Source organism: Pholcus phalangioides, unplaced genomic scaffold (assembly GCF_987345545.1).
Source record: "Pholcus phalangioides strain wild (caught in Gottingen) unplaced genomic scaffold, Ppha-v1.0 ptg000021l_1, whole genome shotgun sequence".
NCBI lineage: Eukaryota > Metazoa > Arthropoda > Arachnida > Araneae > Pholcidae > Pholcus > Pholcus phalangioides.
Genome location: NW_028301614.1, coordinates 7295882 through 7321250, shown reverse-complemented (window position 1 = coordinate 7321250; position 25369 = coordinate 7295882). Strand labels below are relative to the sequence as shown.

General features: G+C 37.6%; 1 protein-coding gene across 2 annotated transcripts in view; it reads right to left on the bottom strand.

The window, feature by feature from the left end:
- The window catches only part of LOC149070558 (irregular chiasm C-roughest protein-like), a 254575-nt gene extending 246143 nt beyond the window's left edge, over window positions 1–8432 (bottom strand). Inside the window, exon 1 of one of the 2 annotated variants that reach the window (XM_089249026.1) lies at window positions 8141–8432. In XM_089249026.1, the coding sequence (XP_089105152.1) occupies window positions 8141–8207 (67 nt within the window). In that variant the 5' untranslated portion in view covers window positions 8208–8432. The remainder of the gene's footprint in view (window positions 1–8140) is intronic. The other variant, XM_089249025.1, reaches the window with a different exon arrangement.
- Between the last annotated feature and the right edge of the window lie 16937 nt (window positions 8433–25369).

The following is a 25369-nucleotide window of genomic DNA, read 5'->3' as shown; positions in this document are numbered from 1 at the left end:
GCACGTGCGCCCAGTGACACATAAAGGCCGGAGACCGCAACTTAGGATTTCAAATGAAGTGTGGAAAAGATAAATGAAGTGTGGAATGGGGGCAAGTAAGAAGAAGAAGAAGAAGTTGGCATGTTGAAGTGCGAGAGATTTGTGAATATTCCATAGTACCTTGTTCTCCAGAATTATAACCGCGACAATTATTACAATTATGAGAGCAGAAGTGTTGGAATTTTCATCTTCGCGTAGTCGATCCTGGGAAGGAAAATCCCAGCAGTTGAAAAAGAAGCAAACAAGCTAAATTTTAAGATTTTTTTAAATGTTCGATATAACGACCTATCAATATAACATCCGTTTTCCGTCGAATGAAGGGGGTCGTTATAACGAGCGTCGACTGTATTATATTATTTTATAACTCCAGCTGTTATTCACAACATTGCAGATACGTACAGTGTAATAAGTAAGTAAGAATCGTTTGATGTATAGCAGGTATGCCAATCAAGGATGGCAACATATGGGGGGGGTGGGAGTTGCCGCATGTCTGAGTACATATATTCACACGAAATTTCTCCAACTTCAGCAGGTGGCATAATCTCGCGATGTTCTCCAATTTTGTGGTCATTTTGCTGCGACTAGTTTCATTTCATTGAATTTTCAAGAAGAAAAATAATCTGCTGATGATGCTAACCACTGCAGAAGAAACATTGAGTCAATGCTCATACATACGACAGCTCTCTAGATCCAAAATATATATATATATCTGAATCCACCAGCATCATTTTCCACATGTTGCAAAATCGCAATAGGCCAATGGGCAGCGAGTGAAATAATAAATTGTTAGAGACTTGTACTCATATATATATATATATATCACGGTAACTGACTAATGTGTCATACATAATAACCAGTTATTATGCATAATTACCAGTCGTCTTGGTAACCTTGATAAATGTATCACTTTTACCGGCGAATATGCATAATACCCAAGTGCCGTTGGTAAAAATTTGATAAGTACTGAAAACATCAATTTCACCGGTGATTATGAACAACAACCAAATGTTGTTGGTAAATTTGATAGATACTTGAAATTTATCGCCTTTGTCTGTGATTATGCATCATACCCATTGTAATTAGTGAGTTTGATAAGTATGGAAAAAAAATTCCAAATGGTTCTAGTATGTGTGATGAATTCATTCATTCATTCAATATAGTCGGTATATAATGGTAACAAATTTTGCGATCGTAACCCAATATAATGATACAATGCATGAATAATTAACATGTATCGTGTATCATATAGCACAATTTATCGTGCTTACCAACAACGCGACGCTTGGGTATTATGCATAACCACCGGTAAAAGTGGTAAATTTAGGGAAATTTGTCAAATTCCACCAAAGCCGCCTGGGAACTACGCATAATGATAAATTCAGGGAAATTAATCAAACTTACCGAAATGCTTGGCAAGTATGAATAATAACCGTATTTATCACATTTACCGTAACATATATATGACTCTTGTAAATTCAAAAACCGTATATACTGTATTTACCATATAGAAGAGAACAAATCTAAGGCTTCAACATCAACGAAAGAAACTTTGGAGTTTGTTTGCGAAAATCCATCATGTGAAAACGACAAAAGTTGTCCTTTAATTACACACAAAAGGGCGATCAAAGCGACGGGACGCCCAAAAGCGTCACGTGCGAACACACAGGAATTTAATTTTGTTTTAAGTTCGCAGCTCGACAGAAAAGTGTTTGGAGGCTCTCTCTCTTCAAAACTCGAAATTACGTAGAAAACTCTCTCTTTTCTGTGTGGGAAAGGTTTTCCCTCTCATCTTATCTAACTTTACCTCTCTCTGAAGTCTTTGGTTCGACTGCGGCATTTCGATTCTTTTGTGTCCCAACTTCTCCGTTAGAAGTTATTCCTTGAGATAACTTGGAGAGGGGAAAAAAAAAGAATTAGAATAAAAATACGGGAGAAAACTGGAACTTGATGCTCCTCCTTTTCCTCCTTCGCGAAGGAAACACTTATCGATTCCTTCCAAAGTTTACTGTGTGTGTGTTCTTCTTCCCGGAGAAGAATCTTCAAAGGATATGCCAGAAACCGTTCGAAGAAATGTCGGAATCAACTGAAGACGGCATTTCGTTCTTTGAGTTATTACGTATTCCGCAAATAAAAAGTCGGAATGCCGAATATATATGTGGGAGGCTGCCATGCTCAGAGACATCGACGTATCTATCTGTATGTATGTAGAAGATAAGTCTCGATATGTGCATGTTACGTTATTTGTAATACGTCCAATGAAGTTTGAAGTTTTCGGCTTGCTTATTATTGAACTACTTATGATGAGTTCTTCATTGTTTGATCGTAAAAGTATGAGAAAATGGAAAAGAAAAGGATTCTCTGAGGAGAGTTTTTCCTTGGAAGAATCGATTATTTTATTTTAAAATACGGAGACGAATATACTCGTATGACTTACGTGTTTTCTATCAAATATTGAGTTAAGTTTTCAATTTTTGAAATTTTCCACCACGTGGGAAGATACGGTATTCCGTGGATTAAACGTGGAAAAATTGCTATTTCTTAGTGGAGATTGTATGTTACTGCTAATTATCTGCAGGCTTTATTATACAGTCGAATTCCGTTATAACGATTTCCAAGAGACCGAAGAAATTACTTCGTTGTAAAGGAATTCCAGATTTTTGCATTGTTCCGATGTAAACTTATCTAGAGTGATTAGAAAAGTGTTCGTTAAAACGAGATTTTTGCCATAACGGTATTCGTTAAAACGGAATTCGAATTTATATATGTTACCGTCGAAGTGCGGACGATTCGCAAAGTGGCCGTTTATTTCGCGAATTCCCCAAGAGCTCTTGGCCAAAGTCCGATTTTCAGAAATGATTCGAACTTTGGTCGGTCAGTTCACGAAATGGCTAGAGATCCCTGGCCAAAGTTCGATGTGCTGATATAAGAGGATCCGTTAGGCACCAAAACACATATTTTTCATCGCCAACGTGTGATACATGGCTATATATAATAGCTGTATATGGTAAGCTCCGTGTGACGAAAGAAAAAAATTTAAATTTGTGGGAAAAACAATAATACACCGAAGTGCCAAAAGTCATGGGATACCTCTTAATATTGCTGCACTTCGTCTGCTAAAACGAGATCCCACACGAGGTACCCCATGACTATTGGCACTTCAGTGTGTAGCATATAGTTTTTCTGTCATATGTAGAAATAAAAGAAAATTATTACTGCATCGTGACTGTAGTTTGATAGGCTACAGTGAACATAATTATCACGAAAACGAACGCCAACTTGGCGATAACCTCGAGTCATACCTTTTGTTATCGGACTTCAACCAGGGATCTCCGACCACTTCGCGAACTGGTTGGCCATTCACAACGAAATTGGCCACTCCACAAATTTACCAATTTCGGGCTTTGGTAAAGGGGTGTGGTATAAATAAATAATCAAACAAATTAATCTGTAAAAATTATTTTCCAAGTATGTATAGATGGCGTATACAGGAAAGCAGAAAAATTGTCATCTTTATCTCCAAAAAACGTGATAATCAACCCTTTCACAATCCCCCTTTGTATCATTATTAGTCTCCGAAATTTGCAATTTTTCCACCACTATGGTATTATTTCTCGAACTAGTGTGAAGTTCAACATGTTCCCGAATCTTCTTGCTATGGACTGGTGAAAGTAGTTGAACAATTTCGTAGACTCGTAGTTCCATCCGCGGATCGTCTGTGGGAAAGGAAAATACAGTAACACTTTTTCGAATGACGTACCAATTAGTTTTAACCACTTAACGATCAAGGACGTAATATTGCGCCTAAACGCCAGTAGAATAAATTCAAAAAGTTCTGTCTGTTTTCTTTCCACTCTCCTCATCACCGCAAAGCTTTGTTGGAAACCTAAGGGGAAAACAACCAGTTCTTTTTACCTCCGTGAGTGTATCCTTCTATTCCGCGGCATTGTTTTAAAACACTTGAGTTACCCGCAGCTCATAAGGTCACTTAAGTGTTACTCGCGGCGCATAGATCACTTAAATTACCCTCGACACACAAATCACTCAAGTTACCCACGGCGCAATTACAGATCACTAAAGTGACCCGTGATATATTTACAGATCACTTAAGTGACTTGTGGCACAGTTCCAGGGCAATTACGTGGCCCGCAGTGCAGTTTCGCATCACTCAAATTACCCGCAGCGTAGTTTCACATGACTTGAGCTACCCGCAGCACATTCCCAGATCTCTCAAGACACCTGCGACATAATTACAGATCACTTAAAGGAATGTGGTTCAGTTGCAGAGTAGTTGAGCACACTGCGGGGCACATTTACCGGTCTGTTTTTAAACCAATAAAGTGGCCCACGACACATTAACATACCCCATACGTGGAACGCGACGCGTTTTCAATTCAATAGAGTGGCCCGCGCACTCTCCTAAATGTTCAGAGCGCTTTCCCTAAATGGCCACGATGTCCTCTATATTAGAGCTGCGGCATTATTATTAAGGCTCAATGTTATTTCATACCTAGCGGCGGACCATTTGAGGATCAGTTATTCTTTACTGCCCAAGGACTTGGTCCAATTGCGTTTGTCATCGCGACAAAAATCTCGACAAAACGATCCAAAACCCATCTATCTACTCCGACCGACATGAGTCCGTGTCAAAAAACATGCACCAGTAAATCGAAAAATTACCGTCTATTTGTGTGGTTTTTGGCCACTTCATTTCTGTTTTCCACACATTCCCACAGACTTCCTGTTCCGAAAGGATGATGCTCACTCAGCCAACGCCTATTTCCTATGAGTTTAGTTGTGTTTGGATGATAACAATAATAATACTTCGCAAGTTTCGGTGGAAAAAAAAAAACGAAAATTTATACGTAAAAAAAAAAATACTCGTTTTTATAATATACGGTACAAACTTTGGGAGTTTTATTGTTCAACCAATCGGAACGGTCGCTGTGTTATATATTTCCCATTCGCTAAAGGTTGACAACACGCATCCAATCGGAGGCAGGAAACTGACCATCCGGTCTCCGATAAAGTCGGCTACGTACTCCAATGTGTGCATAGAAACTGTCTTTCCGTTCACGTATATGTCCGGGCGACATTCATTTTTTTTTTTTTTTTTTTGCATATACGAAATTTATCTAGAGCATAAATTTTATCTTGATGTTTATTGACTCTAGAAACCCTGGTGATTATGGGAATGCGATGTGTTTCGAGAACAATACCAGAAAGGAGTAAATTCCACGATGAATTCTAAAAATTGAAGTTAGTTATGAAAAATGATCACCAAATTGAGAGAAATTGAGCTAAGATATTTTTGTTCCTTGTGAAGTTACTATTGAAGAAAATATATAAAAAGAAATTAGAATTATATATTTTGTGTGGTGCAAATTGTTAGCGAAAATTTCACTCTATATTTTTCCGATTTAAATTTTAAGTAAAACATTCGCGTGGTTTTCAATTACCACTGCATTAATTTTTAGACTTGTTAGAATTTTATAACAAAAAACTGGCAAAAATTGATAATTTCAACTATTAATATTTTTGTGTAGTCGATTATACCTTGATTCAACCGATTATATTTTGATAACATTGATTTAATCAATTATATCGGGATTCCATCTGCTGCATTGTACTTCAACCAATAATATCATGATTTAATAGATTATATGTCAGATTTAAATTCTCTGTATCAATATTTGATCGATTTAATCGTATGTAAATCTACTACATGAGATCTAATCGATTAGATCATGATTATGATTTGCTACATAATAATTGAATCGATTACATCGTGAACAAATCGGCTACATGATTCAAATGATTTAATCGATTGTATCTTAATTTTTAATTTTCATTCACATGATACGGAGTAAATTTATTTCGGTCCAAAAGCGAGTGGGAAATTGAACTAGTTGACTTATTTTAATTTGGGGCTGAATGAATGAACACCAGGAGCTCTGCCACCGGACTTATCCCGTTGCCGAGATCTCTTCCAGCCCAGCTTCGTGGCAGAGTCTGGAACAAAGTGAGTGCACCTAACAGTCTGAGTGTGTAGCTAGTGTTGTGCTTGATATTTCAGTGCTGCCACCTATACTTCAAATTGTAAGTGAAGTGTATTGATTGAATATTTATTACGTTGTAGGCCTGTTGCTCTCTGTGGCGAGACTTTTTAATGGGGAGATCGGCTCGCATTCGCGCCTTGAAGTTGGAAACCACAGAAAACCAACTTCAGCCGACCACCACTGTGGCACCGGTGGGGTTCGAACCCGGATCCTCGCGATGCGAATCCGTCACTATGACCACTCGACCACCACAGCGGCTTTAATTTGGGGCTGTATTAAAAAATTTTATTTCCATATTTGTCTCTAATCATCGTTAGACGCATATGACATACACTGCCGAATTTCATTAATGTAATGAATGTTCATCATTCACAATAAGTTCAGAATTAACAAAAATAAATTCATAACATTATTCAGAGTAAATCAAAATACTTTGAAATAGCTTTTTCAAGCTACGGGTAAAAATTTAAGCACTTACTATCAGCGTCAAGATCCGGTTACATGTTCAAAAGCAACATTAATAATGATATCATTTTCTTAATTTACTGAACATTCAATTAGATAGGAACTGTAATTTTACATATTCAGGACATTAATAAAAAAATTTGTAGGGTTACGCTAATAACATAGTCGTTTAATGGAAATATTATAAATCTGATCGGTAAGATATAAGTCTAATGGATCACAGCGTATAATATATAAAGGATTATTCGGCAAAACATTATTTATATGTATTTAATTTGACTTTTTAAGCAAACAGGTCTTTCAATCTTCATGCACTGCATCTAAAAGAAGTCTCTTCATCAGTCATTATAAAAATTTCGTTACTTTCATAGAAATTATTTTGATGATTTTCTTAAAGTGAACAAAATAGGTATACCGTATGCAAGAAAATTTTATTTCTTAATCTTAATTGTGTTTCAGAGAAAAAAAAAATTCCTGAATAATATTTTTCCCCCTGATGATCAGAGAGTTCAATGATTAGCCTCACAGGAAATAAACATTAATACTGATCTATGCATTGGGAAAATGGAGCATTTAGACAGAAGTACACACAATCTATGGGTATCTCTTAATTTCAACAGCATATTTTACTAACCAGATATTCTTTTTTTTTACATTAGCCCTAATAATGGCTTTAAAGTTTGCTTTTCTTTTTCAAGTCGATATAGCGTCCTCGGTAACCGCAATTCCCTTATTTTCGATACCAATTCTAAATTTAATATTTGAGGAGGCTTCGGTTAATATCAGCACTTTACACTAGCAAACCGTTTAATTACTATGCTCTGACAGAAACCTTCAACGTAACTCTCATCAACGCAGATTTTTAAAGAATACAATCCATTATCACACGTGGATAGAAATTGGATAAAAACTTCTTTTAATTTTATGCCATAACAATTACTAATTATTCACATTAAAATATTATGGAAAAACAAAAAGTTACTAATTGAGCCATTGGGGGTTTAATAACAGGTAAAGCAAACGAGGCAAACAGCAGGTGCCTTCGAAGACTTTCATTCATTTTGAATTTTCATTAATTACATTTAGTACACGTATATTTTTTCTCCTATAATATAAAAGGGTTCAAAGGAGACTCGATGTTTTTTTTTCAATCTTGTGTAGCACTGAAATTATTTTTCAGCTAAATTTGTGAAAATCTTCACAGAACTTAAAATGTAACAAAATCTACAGAATAACAGTTTCTCTTAATGGTGAAAAAATTTATGATAACCACGTCTCTTATAAACAGCGTCATTATTTCAGTGGATTATAATATAAAAATCAATTTTTATTTTCGGAATTTCTCGATTGATTAGAATTTAAAAGAAGACTGATAATTTCAAGGTAAAAAAGAGATAAACGTGATTCCAGACAGAATAGGAGAGTTAGTTTTCGTGAGAAACTCAACAAAAAATTCGCCAATAAAATATTTTAAATTATTGAAATAATATTATCCACGATAATTCTAATAGCTATATAACTTGGGAGGATAATATTTGATAATTAGAAATATAGAATACAAAGTGTGAAATTGTTCCTACCTTCGACTAACAAGGCACACATTATCCAAAAGATTTGAACACTTAACACATTCATTGTTCGAGTCATTATCGTTTATATTATTGTCTTCTTTTCTTAAATGTCTATAACGTCAAAATAAACAACAACAACACATCGCGAAGTAGTAATTCATAACTCCAAAAGTGTTTTCCATTTACTGTAGTTTTTTCCGGATCCGAACCGAACGCACATCCATATCTCGCGCTCGCTTCTCCACGTTTGTTGGATGGTCGCGAAACGCCATCTGATGTGATGTTGTTCTCTTTTACTGTCAGACACACACACACACGCACGCACGCCATGCAGGGGATCTTCCGGAAGAAACCACATCTCCTGGATCGTTTGATGTTTTACTGCCATCTGTTGGCAATAATATCAAGCATTTTTTCAGATTAAATCGTTTAATATTTTTTAATCTAAAAACAATGTTTTTATATAACGTTCGTCATGGAATTTTTTGAAAATAACAGAAAATGTGTAATAATAAGCGTTGAAGAAAAAAAAATTAATAATTAATGGTAAATTTATTTTTTATATAATAAAACAAAGATATTTTTAAAGAATTTGCATAATGATTTTGGAGAAAGCTTAAGTTTATGTTGTGCATTGCTATTATTAATTAGTTCTGTACTATATGCATGTCATCCTCTTATATCCCGCTTTATCTACTTTGCCACTGGTATATTGTATTCATTCTTGTATCTTTCTCCTTCACAACGCCTCAGAAAGGCTATTTGTAAGTCGTCAGACAGCCTCATTGGACTGGGAAACGACGAAATAAATTAAATTATGTACTGTATAATAGTGATAAATGGTATCTGCCATTTGAACTAATAATATAAACCAACAACGGTACTCACCGACATGGTTTAAAATATAGTGACATTTTTTGATGAGAGATCGACACGGATTGGTTAAATTCAGGTTTTCAACCAGTCTATGTTGATCTCTTATCCAAACATTGTGACTACAGTTTAAACCATGTCGTTGAATATACGGCCCTAATTATTATATCCACCTAGACTGGGACTAGCAACATGCCAAAGCTACTATTCCAGCAAAACAAGTTCCTAAGGCTGGGACTACACTGCAAAAGTTTAATAAAAGATCTTTTAAAAAAATTTGAAAAAATAACCAATAAACTAAGTTCATTATTCAGCCACAATACGCTTATTAGTTGCAATTTTAAAGTTTTATAAAAAAAAAATGTTATGAAAAATTTCATAAAAGTTGATTTGCAAAACGTGAAAAATCGGTAACCAACAAGGTTACCAGCATTTGCATTACGATAGCATTTGCTCGAATGTATCCGTTCTCCTTACTCTGGTTGAATTTTTCAAGTTTTATAAATGAACTTTTATGAAAATTTTGTAATGTAATCCCGGTTTAAGAGTGGGATTATGGTGTGTTTCGGATTCTGGAAACCCACGTCGTTTCCGATTGGTTAAAAACCCGAATTTCAAGTTAAAAGAAGTTGTAATTCGAGTTTCTAACCAATCGAAGAGGTTAATTAACAGGCATAAAGCCCTGTATAATTGAAGAAGAAGTCCTAAGGAAAAAACTATACTTCATTGTTATAACGGTCCTTTGCGGTTACAGGAAGACCCTTGTGAATCCGGCACGTCAGCAGAACTTATGAGCTATTCAAAAACGCGAAAGTCAGCATACGGGGGCCTTCCTTTTTGCGGGAGAGGTAAGGGCACTACTAAGTACGAACAACTACACCAACGAAATACCGAAAAAAAACTCCGGACCGCGAAGGGTTAAAGAGGCTTCTCAAACCCTCCATGAAATATTAAAAAATCCGTAATTTAGTCATCTCAATGAGATGGGGGATTACGACCCATTACAGAGGACCGCAGGCCAAACAGGGTATTATACACTGACTGGTCACTCTACTGATCTTCCTATAAGTCTATTTGTCTTCCAGAAAAAAATGAGAAAAATTAATTTAAAAAAAAGAATAAAATAATTGAAAAAAAATGAATAAATGTGAACCCCCCCAAAAATTGAAAGAATGGAAAAAACCGCGTATTTCCATTTCTATTAGTCTGTATATATGTCATCCTATTTATATTTTTCTATTTTGCTATTTGTATGTCGCATGTGTTAGCTGTATAATCTTGCATGTGTTGCATGGTTTCATTGCAGTATAATTTAGCTACTTAGTGTACTTAATATCTTTTAACATGGTGAAACTCCATGCTCTCTAATAGAAATATCATTAAAAGTAGTATTTAACCATTGATTTATTTCAAATTTTTCATTCATGTTCATGATTGTATTTGTGATCCTTATGCTAGCAAAAAGGTTTCCCATATATCTTTTTCATAAATTTTCAAAAAAAATCATTAAAAAACAACTTGCACGGAGGATAAAATACCATGACATGAATGTAATTGAATAAAAATTGATTCAAAATGTGAAAGAAGCTGTTCAGTTCATGAAATGAAGGAAAAGGTTACGATTTCATTGAATCTTATATTATTTAAAATTAAATTTAAATTTAATTTTTTAATTTAGAAGTCAATGAATTCGCAACTTTTTGCTTTATTTCATGAACTGAACTGTTTCCTTCACATTTTGAATCAATTTTTATTCAATTACATTCATGTCATGGTATTTTATCCTGCGCGCAAGCCGTTATTTTAAAGCATGTTTTTTTTAATTTACAAAAAGTTAAATAAAAATGATACGTAAAATTTTTAGTATCATTGGATAGCATATACAATCAAAAACATGAGTGAAAAATTTCAAATAAATCAATGGTTAAATATTATTTTTAATAATATTTATATTAGAGCAGTGTTTCGCCACGTTAAAGGTATTAAGTCCCCCTTAACTTGTTTTCTTGTAGCCAATTTTTGAAGTGCATATAATATTTATATCTTCGCGACGCCAGCCTTTGCGAGGGGTGTCCCTCGGCGGGGCCCCTGACAAAGGTTTTTCGAGAAGAGACTCTTTTTTAAACTGCTCTGGGGAACCGCAGGTAAGCGTTGATTAGGGAAAGGGGCGTCACGGATGGAAAAAGTTTGAGAGCCTCTGCTCTATCGTATTAATTGTTTGCATAGAAGTTGGATGCATTATTTAACACAATTATTAAAACTGTGTTTATTTTTGTGCACACAAATGTTTATAAAGATAATCATAGCACTAGAGTACTGTATATACCAGAGGTTCTTAACTTTCTTGGTTCCACGGATTCCCCTCTGAAAAACACTTCTAAACACATATAAAATATAATAAAATAAAAACTACGAAACAGTCGTATAACGAGTACGTGTTCCTTCATCGCCACCTTTGAAATACATCGAAAACTTGTTAGAGACCGGCATTACACTTCAAAAGTTCGATAAAAGATATTTTACAAAATTTTATAGCGTGATGCTGACCTAAAGCAGAATCGCAAGGGACCGGGTATATTTTCAAAGTTAGACATGTTCTTGTATTATCAAAATTTGCTTACCAATGAAAATCAGTGGCGACAGTTCTCGGATTAAAATTCGTGAATATATCAAATGTTTCCGAAAGAACAAAAAATGCGGATTAAAATAAAATTAAATCCACATTTTTTGGGTATTTTAAATACTTTCCACTTATATACCGGGGTGCGCTTTTTTTTCTTTTCTTTTTTTGACATAAAGAAAATCTTTTGAAAATTCGATGATTCAAAAGACCTGCTTCTAATGAAGTTAACAACTTTTGTAGCTGTTGCCAAAACTTTTTTCAGAGTTGGGGGAGGGTTCTGTTGCTAATGCACATCTGTTCAAAAGCAATGAGAGACAAAGACTTGGGGAGCTTTTTTCACCAAAGCAGCCGAACCAGATGTATATTGCCAAGCATCGCAGGATCTCCATCAGTGCAAATTGAATGAAGTTCCTCTTCCTAATCAAAATTTTGGCTGTGAAGAAATATTTTCATCATTTCGAAAACATCGATAGCCTTTGTAGTTTCCAAGAGATGCTCAGAAAATAAGAATTCTTCTTTGATGGCTCCAACATGCACATAGCGAGCACAAACGAGGAGCCGGCAATATTGAGAGATCTTTGTTGCTTCATCCAACTGCATACGTGTCGATTCCTTGATGAAATTATGAATACTCTTAATTTCATTGTGTATGAAAAAATGTATTTAATCGAATTTTCTGTAAAATTCGACGATTTTTCCCTCTTGAAATTTGACAAACGAGCAACTGCCGCCACCCACCCACCCCCCCCCCCTTCTCTCCTCCCTCTAATTACGGCCCTGCTCAGCACTTGCGATCTTGAAAAGTAGCTTGTATACAATTTTGTTAGTCATTGTACAGTATATCATTTGAAAATCTAACTATTACACACTGATTTCTTCCGTGGAAAAGCCGGCTTTTTAATGAAAAATGTTGTTAAAATTTCAGGAAGCCACTGTTTTTACTACATGTGGCTTTACAAAAACCATGGGATCAAGTACGGTAACGATTTTTACAAATTTAATGGTGTGTGAAGTAGAACTCGCATTGGCAAACAGTTATTGCATTAAAAATCTCGATAGAAAAAAGAACTAATGTCTTGTATGATCTTTTGGTAAATTGGTTGCGAAACAGCCGAAGTGTTTGTGTGAAATTTTCAGTTAAAGGGTGAAATTGTCTTTTCCGTTTCTGCGTTAGACAGGTTCCGTTTGAAGACAGGTTTTAGGTAATACTAAATCAGGGAGAGGGGGACTTCGAAGACTTTTCGGAGTGGCCCGCCGACGAAAAGGCTTACATAGCTACAGAATTAATAGAAATGTTTAAAAAAAAGACCCCCAATGAAAAAAATGTATTTCACAAGCTGTGAAAGATTTGATTAAGAAAAAAATTACATTTAGGAGATATTTCAGATTTTATATAAGAAATAATTCTTGAATTGGTTGTAAAGAACTATTTTACAATTCTTGAAAATTCGTAATTAATGAAAAATATTTCCAGAATTGTTGAAGGAAATAATTTCACAATTAATGAAGATTCATATTTCATGAGAATATAATTTCAGAATTAACGAATTCATATTTAATATAAAAAAGGATATTTCAGGATTATTGAAAGTTCATTTGTTTGATTAAACAATAATTTGAGAATCAATAAAAATTCATATTTGATCAGAAAATAATTTCGGAAAAATTCAAAAATTCGTATATTTAATCTCTGAATAAATAAAATTATACATTAATGTTGCCGCCCTCCGCAGGTTGACTACTACTACTTAACTGCACATGCACCTCGTACACACTCCTTTGCGGAATTTCTAAGGAATCGGCACATGCCGGAATTTGTGTTCTGAGTGTATGTGTGCCCTCCCCCCCCCCCAACGTATTTATGTTGTTGAGTTGCGCTTGTTTGGTATTCATGCTGCCATCTGTCTCGGTTCATTCTGTATTCTACCAGCTGTCTTCCATTTTCTGAAGTAAAGATGGAAATGCTTGAATTTTCATGTTTTGTCTGTATCGTGTTGTAGGTCTGCCTGCTCTCTGCGGAAAGACACAACGGCAAATTGGCACACAAGGCAAATGGGAGACCGGCTCGCATTCGCACCTCGAAGCTGGAAAACCGCAAAAAAACCAGCTTCAACAACCGACCACCACTGTGCCGTCAACGGGGTTTGAACCTGGATCCTCAGGACGAGAGTCCAGCACGATGCCCACACGATCGCACAGCGCCCCTCCCCCCCTGTTGACTACTTTACCACACACCAACTTTGGCCATATCGTGATACGGCAATTTATTATCATTGGGTGGAAAATGAAGGCGCTATCTATCGGTGGTCGCGTCAAGCTCGGTAGCTAAAGAACTTGTTTTCTATGTTCTTCCCCCCTGGTTTGAACCCGTGGACCCTGATGGTAATTTTTCTGGTGGGAGACTTACCACTCGCTCGAGTGGTAAGGCGCTCCACCCTGTTTGACTGTGAGTCCTGGGCCCCATTTGGCCGACCTGTTAGAACGTCACTGTGAATCTAGACACCACTACTTATACTACTTGACCATACATACACCTGATGCACATTACTCTGCATCGATCAAGGTACCACAGTATGACTCGTTGGATCTCGGGCTTCATGGATTTTGTTCCATTATTTTTTCCATTTTCAAGTCCAATGACGGATAAAATGTTGAAGACCCTTGGTGTAAATTAAGAAGTAGCTAATTGACCTGCATCTAGATTATCAATTTGTTTTACTCGCTAACACGGCAGGAACAACCAATTTTCAATTCAACGTCAATTCTCACAAGACGTTGTTAATGAAAGATATTGAAAATGTAGCGTTCGCGCGCGATGAGATGAATCCGGATACAACAATTGAGAAACGGGGACAAGAAAATTATCGCATTCGTCAGAGATTATTCCGCTGGATTTTAATTCAGAATACCTTCAATGATTCCTCTCCAAGTATCACGTACTTCTATTTGGATAAAATTACTCGAACCAAAATAAAATAAATAAAAACTCGTGGAACTCTTACCACGGATTATACTTTTCTCTCCCATAAGAAAATTACGACTCAAATGAAATCTTTCAGCCGTGGGAAAGGAAAAAAAAATCATCTCTCTCAAAGTGCAGAAAAAGGAACAGCGTGTATTAAGTTGAAACACGTATAAAAGGGCTTTTTTTTTTCCTACTGGAAACCACCCGTGTACGCGTTTACTCGAACGTATTAGCCATTTGGGCATTCGAGCATAAAAACACAAAAAAAAGGTAAGATGTTCTTCCCAACAAAATATGAAGAATAAATAATAATATCGCATGCGAAAAAATAAATAAGTGATAAAGAGAAGAGAGAGAATAAATATCTTACGTTAAAAGAGATCTTCGAAAAGAAAATATTCGAGGTAAATCAAATTAATGTTAGAAAAATAGGAGGCTTTATTTCTTAGTATTATCTTCATTCTCTTCAAACAGCCGTGATATCAAAAAACGCGTGTCGAAATAAATCCTAGAGGAATCCATTCTCTGCGTTGTAATAACTCTCACATACACACGCGCGCGCGCGCGAGGTAAGGAAATTGTCGCTGGAAGATTAGGAACAAAAATGAATGAAATGTTTCCGTTTTTTTTCCCGTCGTTTTGAATCATCGTATCAGCGAATATTTTCGTTTCGGTGAGTTTGTGATTGACGTTAATGTCATTGTGAACGAAGTGTCTGGGGGTCATTCAGGTATTACGTCACCATTGGAGGGGGAGGGGGTTTCGGATTTGCTGACTTTAGATGACAAGGGAGGAGGGAGGTTTGAGGGTTGCTTACGTCATCAACCACCCCTTTTTGAAGATATGAAATATTCTAATCTGCTGACGGGAGGGGATGGGGTGGGGGGTCAGTGTTTTGCTGACTTTTGTTGACGGGGGTGGGAGGGGGTCAAAAATCGCTGAAAATCTGCTTACGTAATACTTGAATGGCCCCTTGAAAAATTAAGTTGAGTGCAGCTAGGGTGGCCGATACGTCCCGTATCTCCCGGGAATTTTTTTTTTCCTGTTTTTTTGGCTCTCCCGTTTTTTTGTAAAAATGTGTCGGTTTTTCACGTATTTTCAACGAAGCCAACTCGCGTCTTTTTATTCTTCATTTTATTCTTTTAAATCAACGATTAAAATTATCTTTTCTACTCAGAAATCGCATTAGAGTAATTACAACTACAGACGGAATTGAGACAGAATATTCATTAGACATATGTGTAATTTTTTTTTTCTTTTTAATTCACTGCAGTTTGAAGTGGGTTACATTTCCCGCTATTGATTAATTTTCTGTGATTTTAGTTGGGAACTTTGCTTAGTTTCGACATCATTTTTGGAGATAATTAGTATTGTCCCGCATTTCGAAGCCCGATTTCCCGTATTTTTCTCGAGTAAATAGTGCCAGCCTATAGGTGGAGGCAACACCAGCTATATTAGTCTACTATAGCCGGTGCGAATAAAGCTGTATTTCCTACCGCGTTCAAGGGTAGTGTTTCCAAATAGAGTCCGTGGCTGCACCGCCCTTAACGGCATCTGACTACGACGGTATATGCCTTCATGCGGATTTTCGGCGTTCCTCACATTGATAAGACGGAATTATTCGTCATACAGCTTGTCTGGTGCAACCTACACAGGCATCCTTCTACTTCATTGTTTCGCCACTAGATGGAAATGAACCCTACACACAATTAGGTGTCGAACCCTATACACAATTTCATTGTGTGTAGGGTTCGACACCTAATATTCGATACAATTTACGCCCAAGAAGACAAATGTCAACTGTTTCATCCTTTTCCGGCGGGTGTGAATGAAATGGAGATGCCGGTCATATAGACGTCAATTTATATCTTATTACAGCTTGATTGATGAGATTGGTATATTCTAGATTGGATAAATTCACTTCCAGATTCTATCACATACAAGACAAAAATTATTCTTTGATTATTTATATAAGGACGATTACGATTACGGACTGATTATCTGTGGATGATGCTATATGATCACAATATGTACGATTATTTATTCCAGATTATTTATTGTATATATGTATATCATTGTTATTTTGACATAAATTAATAAATTTCCGGATACACCCATCCCCCGGGAAAGCTTCGATATCTCTCTGAGATGAGAAGCGGGATGTGTCCGGTCCTTCAATGTTCAATGTGTGTAGAGTTATTTTATTACTATTTCCTTCAAAATGCTTTGCTACGCTGCATCCTCAAGCGTTTTCTTTACAGTATTAATATCTTATAATTAGTAACATACAAGGGAAAACTGTAAGATCTGCATGTCATTCTATAAATTGCAATGAGTCATTTCCAACATGAATTACTTTTTTGAGAAATATTTTTCTGCATTCATTTTCAACATGAACAACCGATGATTTCATTGCATTTCATTCATTAAAAATTCAACGTTTCTATTATGAAAACTAATGCACTTTAACTCTTAACTGGCGTGGTTGGGTCACTTTGACCCCCACGCATTCTTCAACTTGTCACCCCCTTGAGAGTAAAAAATGCATCTGAACCATCTTATTTTCAAACATTTTAAACTAGTTGCTTACACATGTTTGACAAATCCATGATGTTATTAGATTTTTCTTCCCTCTGTATCATTAATCAAAGTGAGGTCAAAATGACCCTTCCACGCCACAGCTTTCTCGGTAACTGTTTCCAATTAATGGGGAAACATCTGATATCCGAGCATGAGGATAGTGTTGTTAGTGAACTGTACGTTGGATCTGTGTGATCAACATGTCATGATGTTGTTTACAAATACTGCGTTACCGACTTAGATCACGACTAATTTTGGTGCTTGTGAAAATATAATTTTATTTTCAGAGTACATTTCAATCATATCTGTCCAGTTTTTAATCATGGAAGTTGCATTCAAAATATTTAATATATAATTTAAAAGTTTTTTTAAAAAGTCATGTATTTCTCTATTTCTTCCGAATGTGTGTCTTAATAAAAGACCATTTTTTCAGAAAATAATTAGAGAAATTTTAAAATATTATTTAGTGAATTAAGTGATAGATTAATGTGTGAAGTGATGTAAAAAAACCCATTGCTTTGATGAAAATTTGTTTTGTTGATTTTTAAAATGCATTAGTACTGGCTGGGGTCAAAATGACACCATGACGCCCGTTACGAACTTACAGAATTTTCCCAACGTCACAGTTAAGGGTTAATAATTAACTTTTATTATTATTTTATGATTTTAAATATAAAGCAAAGAACATCACAGTGTTTTAATGTTTTTATAAAAAGAAATTCAATCGAAAATGATATTTTAATAGCTACAAACTTCCAAAGAAGAGGAAGAAATGGAAAAAAAATGTGCGCGTGTTCATAAAAAGGAGCACCGCCTGTAGCACACGGAAACATTAATTGGCCAGATGACTGCTTGGAAGTCCATGCTACCCATGTTTGGATCTGGACACAAATATACGCACCGTGCCCGATCCGTGTGTGCCGAATGTCCACCATTACTCTGTAAATAAATTACGCAGTACTAATCGATGCAGCCGCTCACACATCTCCACATCATGGACGAGCGTAGTTACCGCAACTGACACACAGCTCGGTTAAAGCTAGCAGCCAGCAACGACACGAGCAGGGCACGGGAAAATGTGGGCTCAAGCGGGGGTGGAGAGGGGGAGCCGAGCCGATTGTCCGCCAATTAACGATAGTGGCTGTCTGGCCTGGTGCAAGGTGGTTTGTCGGTCTTGGATGTTGGATTTTTCCACCGTGGCCGACGTCTCCTGAGACAAACCAACGTGTACCCCCTAGGAGGACAGAGCGGGAGGTCATGATTGGTCTGGTGGTGGCCAACTTAGGACCATGCTACGGTCCTGGCCCGGTGCGGAAATGTGTGGCCAGGCCTTTAAGTGGATGTCTAATCGGCCTCGGCTTTGGGATCCCGTATTTTACACACATATGCAATGTGTGTATATGTGTGTATATTTGTATAGTTGTATAGTTTTTTTATATAGTTATTTTTAATTATAGTTTTTTTTTAATTTAACTATATAATATTTGTGTAGTTTTGAACTAAATTGGGCTCAGCTCTGGATCAGTAAGCCCACCACCTCAAAACCCGGCACCAACTGGCACAGTGACTAGAAAACACTAGCCCGTGATACCATTGCCACGACGATGTTGAAAGTCTAAGTGGCTGAGCACCTGACCTCCAATGATGCGAGAGATATTCGAGGACACAAAGGGTTCTCGACTCAACCGGCCAGGAAATCAAGAAACTCGGTGCCTCCCTGATCCTCAGAGCTGAGTCCCCATCTAACCGGGAAGACAATAGACCACAAAAAACATGAAACGAGAACATTGGGAAATCCCCCCAGAGCTACCTATAACCTTGTCAATCCCCCAAGTCCAAGAAACTGTTATACTCACTTGAATCTGGATTAGACCTCAAAGAGAGGCCCTTCCTCGGAGTCCAGAAGCGAACGTGTCATACCGGAGTGAAAACTGCACCATGAATGAAATTCACACAACAAATGTTTCAATACTTCCAAAGCGCATTGTTAGACTTTATTTACTCAATATTGAACATGAGATATCTATTTGTTGAATAACATTGTTGCTGTCACACGGTAGATGAGCAATAACACCCAAACCCTAGTTTTATCTTTTTATGTTATTCATTGATATGAACTAATTCAAGGGTTCTTAACCTTTTTCAGTCACGACAAGATCAGCTTTGTGACCCATGGGACTGTTTGTTCCTCGAAATTAATTAACCGGTGACGCATTTTTTATAGACTGTAAACGGATTTGACGACTCATCTAGGAAGCCCCTACGAATCAAGTTTGGATTGTGATCCATAGTTCAAAAATCCCTGGCTCTGAGTGGATTCGTACGACGTATCTCAGAAGCCCCTGTATACAGGGTCATAAAGTCAGAGCATCACGGTCTCTAAGCCAAGTGATATTTCTAAGGCCCTACCAGGCAAATTTGCATGCCAACTCTCGGAAATTTCAGGCAGATCTCATTTTCGGGAAGCCTACATTTCCTCTAGAGCCTCCCCCCACCTCCCACCCTCCCCTTCCGGGTGGCCCCATGCGTTAACGCCGTACTACCTGTGAAGTTTGGATCGCGGGTCATAGTTTAAGAGTCTCTGGCTCTCAGTGGATTTATACGATATGAATATCAGGAAGACCATATATCCTAGGTTAGTAATTGTCTAGGAAGACCTTGGGGAAAGGGGTTGGGCCGTGACCCATAGTCAAGAATTCCCTAGCCCTAGCTGTAAGTGGATTTGCACGACCAATCTTCGGAAGTGCTTTTGGCCCGTTCGATAAGAACCCCTGCCGCTGTGGTGAGGTCTCGGGTTCGAACCCCACAGTGGTGGGCGGCTGAAGTTGGTTTTCTGTGGTTCCGAACTTCAAGGCGCGAATGCGAGCCGATCTCCTCTTTAAAAAGTCTTGCCACAGAAAACAACAAGCCTACAAACGGTACAAATATTCAATCATCACACTTCACTTCTGAAATATAGATGGCAGCACTGAAAAATCAGACACAACATTAGATGTGCACTTAGACTGTTAGGTACACACATAGTTACACTTCCGGCACAACTCACTAGGTAGTAAATTGCCCATAGATGGCGATAGACTTGAGTTGTGCTCGGTTTGAAAGAAAGAAAGGTTAAGATCCAACTGGATAAAAGGGAATAATGCCAAAACTAATGAAAATAAGGACCTAACGAAAGAAATTATCTAAGAACTGATTAAAATTTAGAATTAATGAAAGAAACCAGCTTTTTGATACTTATTAGTAAAGAATTAATCAAAATGTAGAATTCCAATGATATATTTTTACCAATGAAAATTCAGAATTAAATTAAATAAAAAATTGAAAGAGCAATCAATTAAAATTTAGAATTCGAAATTTCATGAAAATTCTGAATTTTTTAGAACGTATCAAAGATCGATCGTAGGTGCCGTGAGATATTCCAATCTTATTCCGAAGGGTGCCGTGAACTCAAAACGTTTATGAATCCTTAGTTTGGTATGGTTTTTTCCAATCAGCATCACCCAATGACCTCATGGTTAGATACCGAAGGCAGTGCCGTAACACTAGAGGGGGAGGGAGGGGGCAACTGTGCCCCGGGTGGCAAAATTGAAAGGCGGCAATTACATGTGGGAACAAGAGAACACCGTTACGAAGTTATCGAATTTTAAAGTTTTGGTGCGGCAAAAATCCTTGTTACGGCCTTGGCGAAGGAGCCAAGGATCCCTTAGCATTTCCGTCACAAGAGCAGACTGACAAGGCGAGCCGGAGGCCGAGAGTAAAACTTAGCAGAGTGGGCGGCAAGTACAGAGAGGAGGATATAATCGAATCCACCACCCGTCTTAACTTGCCACCCTAGGCTATGTAGCCCGATAAGCCAGCCCCCCCCCCGTAAATATACCACTGAGTGAAGAACTTCTTTGGGGCGGGGGGGGGGGTTATTGAAAATATCTCATGGAATCAAAATCATTTTGGTTTTAATTGTTAAAATTTTTGTGATTCCCGCAATTAATTGTTAAGAAGTTGTGGAAAAATCGAGGAAAAGAAATACGATTAATACTGTAGATGGAAATTTCCACGGACTCCGATCAACTAAGGATTTCTTTTCGTGCGGATTTCACAGTGATTTCACTCCCCAGCGGGTGAGAGAATAGTCGCTAGACACCAGTTCTTACGGCAATAGGTAGTAGATAAACCAGAAATTAATTCGACAAACCGCGTCCTCTGTTTATATGCGACGAACCTCGAAATTACCTAAAAGTTGGGACGACAGTTCAGTCTCCGCTCCATCTGAAGCGCAGTGGCATCAAACAAATTATCCTGAAACTGCGGAAGCACGCAATGACTTTGCTTGGCCACAGACATCGTCTAGTCGGGCTTTTGATCCAAAATGGGGGGGGGGGGGGGGCGGTTATGAATATTTTCCATTCAAAGTCCGCCAGATTGAAAGTTTTTAAATACACCAGACAGAGTATTTCCGGCTGTGAGTAATATCATTGCCGGAGAGCGATGGGACGTATAGGTGGAGGTGGGGGGCACAATATAGCAGAAGGTGCTCCATACTGCCCGCGAAACAAGAGCGTGGCGAGGGGGGGGGGGACTGGGGGTCTGCCCCCCGAAATGTGAGAAAAAGACCGAAAAAAGGGAAAAAGATGGCCAAATCTATTGCTCTATGACTTTGGTTCCCCTCCCCCCCAAATGGAAGCTCCCCCGCCCCGAACGAAATTTCTGGCTACGCCCCTGCCACGAAAGGTGTTCCGGTAGAAAAGTATCAAGCACACAACACGATAAACGCCTAAGAGCTGACCATATTTCCTTCGTGAAAACACGGGAAATCGGAATCCATGCCGAATTAACCTCTTAACGATCACGGGCATGATATAAAATCTAAATACCAATGGAATAAATTCAAACAAGTTCTCTGTGTTTTCTTTCCTCTCTCTTCGCCATCGCGAAGCTTTATGTAGTAACCCTTGTTTTTTCTTTCCCTCCTTTGTACGTGAAGTGGTTAATCTCGCAATCATGCGAACAAAATTTACTGCCAATTACTGCCTTTTATTAAATTATTACAATTATTGCAAAAATGTCAATTACAGCCAAAAAAAATAGTCAAAGGCAATCAAAATTGCCATCTATTGCTAAAATTGTTGAAAAAACGCCATATAGATATATATATCACCATTATTAATTATGGTAGTCATTATTATCATAATGTAATTTAATGTCAAGAGAACAATATTAATTATTGAATGCAATTAAGCCTTTTTGTTTTAAAATTCAAGTAAGCCTTTTTGGCAAAAAATAAAAAACGGGACAGCCAAAATTACGGGAATGTCCAGCAATTTCGCGGTTACCCCCTATATAGAGTGGGCAAAAATGCTGTAGAAAAGGAATAAAAACCGTACCAGACCAGACAGAATTAAATCTTAAGCCGATTCCTAGCCCGCAAGGGCCAACTGTCGGCATAAAGGCTGGCCAAGAACGCCTGTGAAGAAGAGAAAAAGTGATTGTGTAGCAGATAGGGTCGTGTGTGTTTGTACCTGAAGTGTATGTAAAAAATAAGCAGTCAGAATTGGTCATGGTCTAAAATGTATTGAATAAAAACCGGGAAAATAACCAAAATAAAAAACGGTTTGCAGGGTTAGCATCCCTTAGTCACTGGAATCTTTTTGACAAGGGAAAAAACTCAAAAATTGAATTATCAAGTTTGCTTTGAAATTTTAACAGTTTCTATTGTGTAGTCTAAAACTTGCAAAGCATTGTTACTCATGGCTTATATATTGTATTTGATTACAATCACAAAACAACCAGAACGGCTACACTTTTCGAGTTTTACTTTTTAACGATGTTTAACTTTTTTTTACCGCGCAAAAATAACAATTGTCAAAATTTTCAACTGATATTATTGCTTGTAATATATTTACTAATATATCATATTGTCTTTTTTCATGCGTACATCAATCAAAATTCGATCGCTAATGTCAATCGAAGCATTGTAACAGTTTTATTTGATAGGTGGCTGAAGGGGTTCTAGTTCATTGATGTCGCTTCTCGCGTGTAACAAAATACGGTACTGTATTATTGTTTTCTAGAGGGCATATTTGTTGGGGAAGAAATTTTACTTTTACCCGTTTATTGGTTACGGACAAAAGTGCATAAGAAAGGCACAATTCGTTCATGATAAAAAGTTTACAAAACATGGACGTTTAATGTCTGAGAATACTTCCGTGTACACAGAACTTTCTTAGAAAAAATCTCCCTATATTGAATAAGGCAGCCTGTTATTTTGCCATTCCACACAAATATCGAAATTCTGTGAGCAGAGAAACAGGTCTCTGTTGTGAAATAAAAGGCAAAATGTATCCCCCCCCCCTATCTCGAAAAAAATAATTTAAAGGGCACATTTCTTGTAAAAATGAAACTTTGCATCAAGCATCACATTGCTCGTCGTGCCCCCTCCCCTTCATCCTGCAGCTCGGCCTCCCAAGGCTGAGATCTTTGGTGGGGTCCTCTACAGTAAATTTATAGTATAAAAGAAGATTGAGGTTTTGTTCCGGGCCCCCCATACTAAAGTCCTGTCAGCCCTACTCTAGTAGGGGTCATATAGTGCTCACTTAAACCACTCAGGACAGATGCTTGATTTCATACTCAGGAGATATTTATCGTCAACTCAGATGAACACCCTATGATTCTCACATACACACAGTCACTAGAATCATGATTATTTCAGTTGAAGCCACGTGTCTGGTGCGAGTTCTTGTTCTGGTGCTTTTCGTCTGGTGATGGTTATAATCAAAACTCAGGGTTCGTGAATATGTTTCCAATTAGGTTTACAGGATACCAACCTCATGAGTCCGAACCATGAATTCAACCGTGCACGGCACGAAGACCCATGGCCCAACATCCCACAGTAGGACCTTTAGGCTGAGATTTTTGGTGGGCTTCCAGGTCACGGGCCCGTTTAATATGAATTTGTAGTGAGAAAAACAGAAATATAATCACATCTTATGAGAATCATCTCCAGCAAGAGCCCTGACAGACCAAATCCCTTTGCGTGGGACATGCAGGGATTTCACTTAAATAGGAGCTTCCACGAGATATAACATCTGGCTCAATGATTTATGGCAATAAATATGAAAATTGAGGTGATGCCTAGGCATCTTTTATTTTGCTCTCGGGCTAAGATGTTGTTGGGACGGCACAAACTTTATTTTTAATTAAATATACAAAAATTTATTTGAGTTCGGTAGCACAACCTCATTATCATCAAGGGTTCTACGGAACAGCCTTATAACTATCAATGAATTGGTGGGGGCGCCGAAAATACTAGTTACGACCCTGCATGTACTAGACTACATATCATCACCGATGGATGGCGGTATATTTTTGGAAATATGCGTCACCGCCCCGCCCCCCAAATATATCTTTTATATGCTATTTTAGCCAATTTCTATTAATTCAAATGGTTTTTGAAGGGTGGTTACTCAAAATTTCTCGGAAAGAAAATTTTTTGTGCCCCCACCCAAAATTCAATCCTGCGTACGCCCCTGTACTCGAGTGCTATTCAATTGGGAATGGAATCAGGATAACCACTGCCGATCGCTTCTGCGAAAAAATCACTACGAAATGTTCTATTTGGCGAGTGAATAAAAAATCGAATTCGCCCAATAACTATCCATTCACCAATGCCACCAAAAACTGTAAACGCTAGATTCAATACATATCGCTATACAGCAAGTCAATTTGGCTTGAATGTTTTCGCCTTTTTAGCCTGATTGCTACGAAGCTTGCTGCTACGATTGCTGGAAGAGATCTCGGCAGCGGGTTATGTGCAGTGGCAAAGTTCTGGCGTTCATTCATCCAGCCTGATTGGTACAATTAATAAAAAGCCAACTAAAATATTCGGTCGATGAAATTGCATCATTTCAGGAAGTCACAATCTTATTTTCACAGTGTGGGCATAGAAATCGCCAATTCTGAACCCGAACATTTCTTTTCCTTACAACGATGATACTGGCACGAGAAGGGAATTTCTTTCCCTGAATATTCTGAGGGAAAATGGACTACTTACTGACGTCACAAGCAGAGTGCAGAGGCCTTCTATCTCTAGAAGGTGCTGGGCTGACACCACAGACTATCATCTACAACGTATATGCTCAACCCGTGGGTCGTCGGAGTCATCTGATGTGGCCCGCGATCTCAAACCGCATTTTGTAAAAAT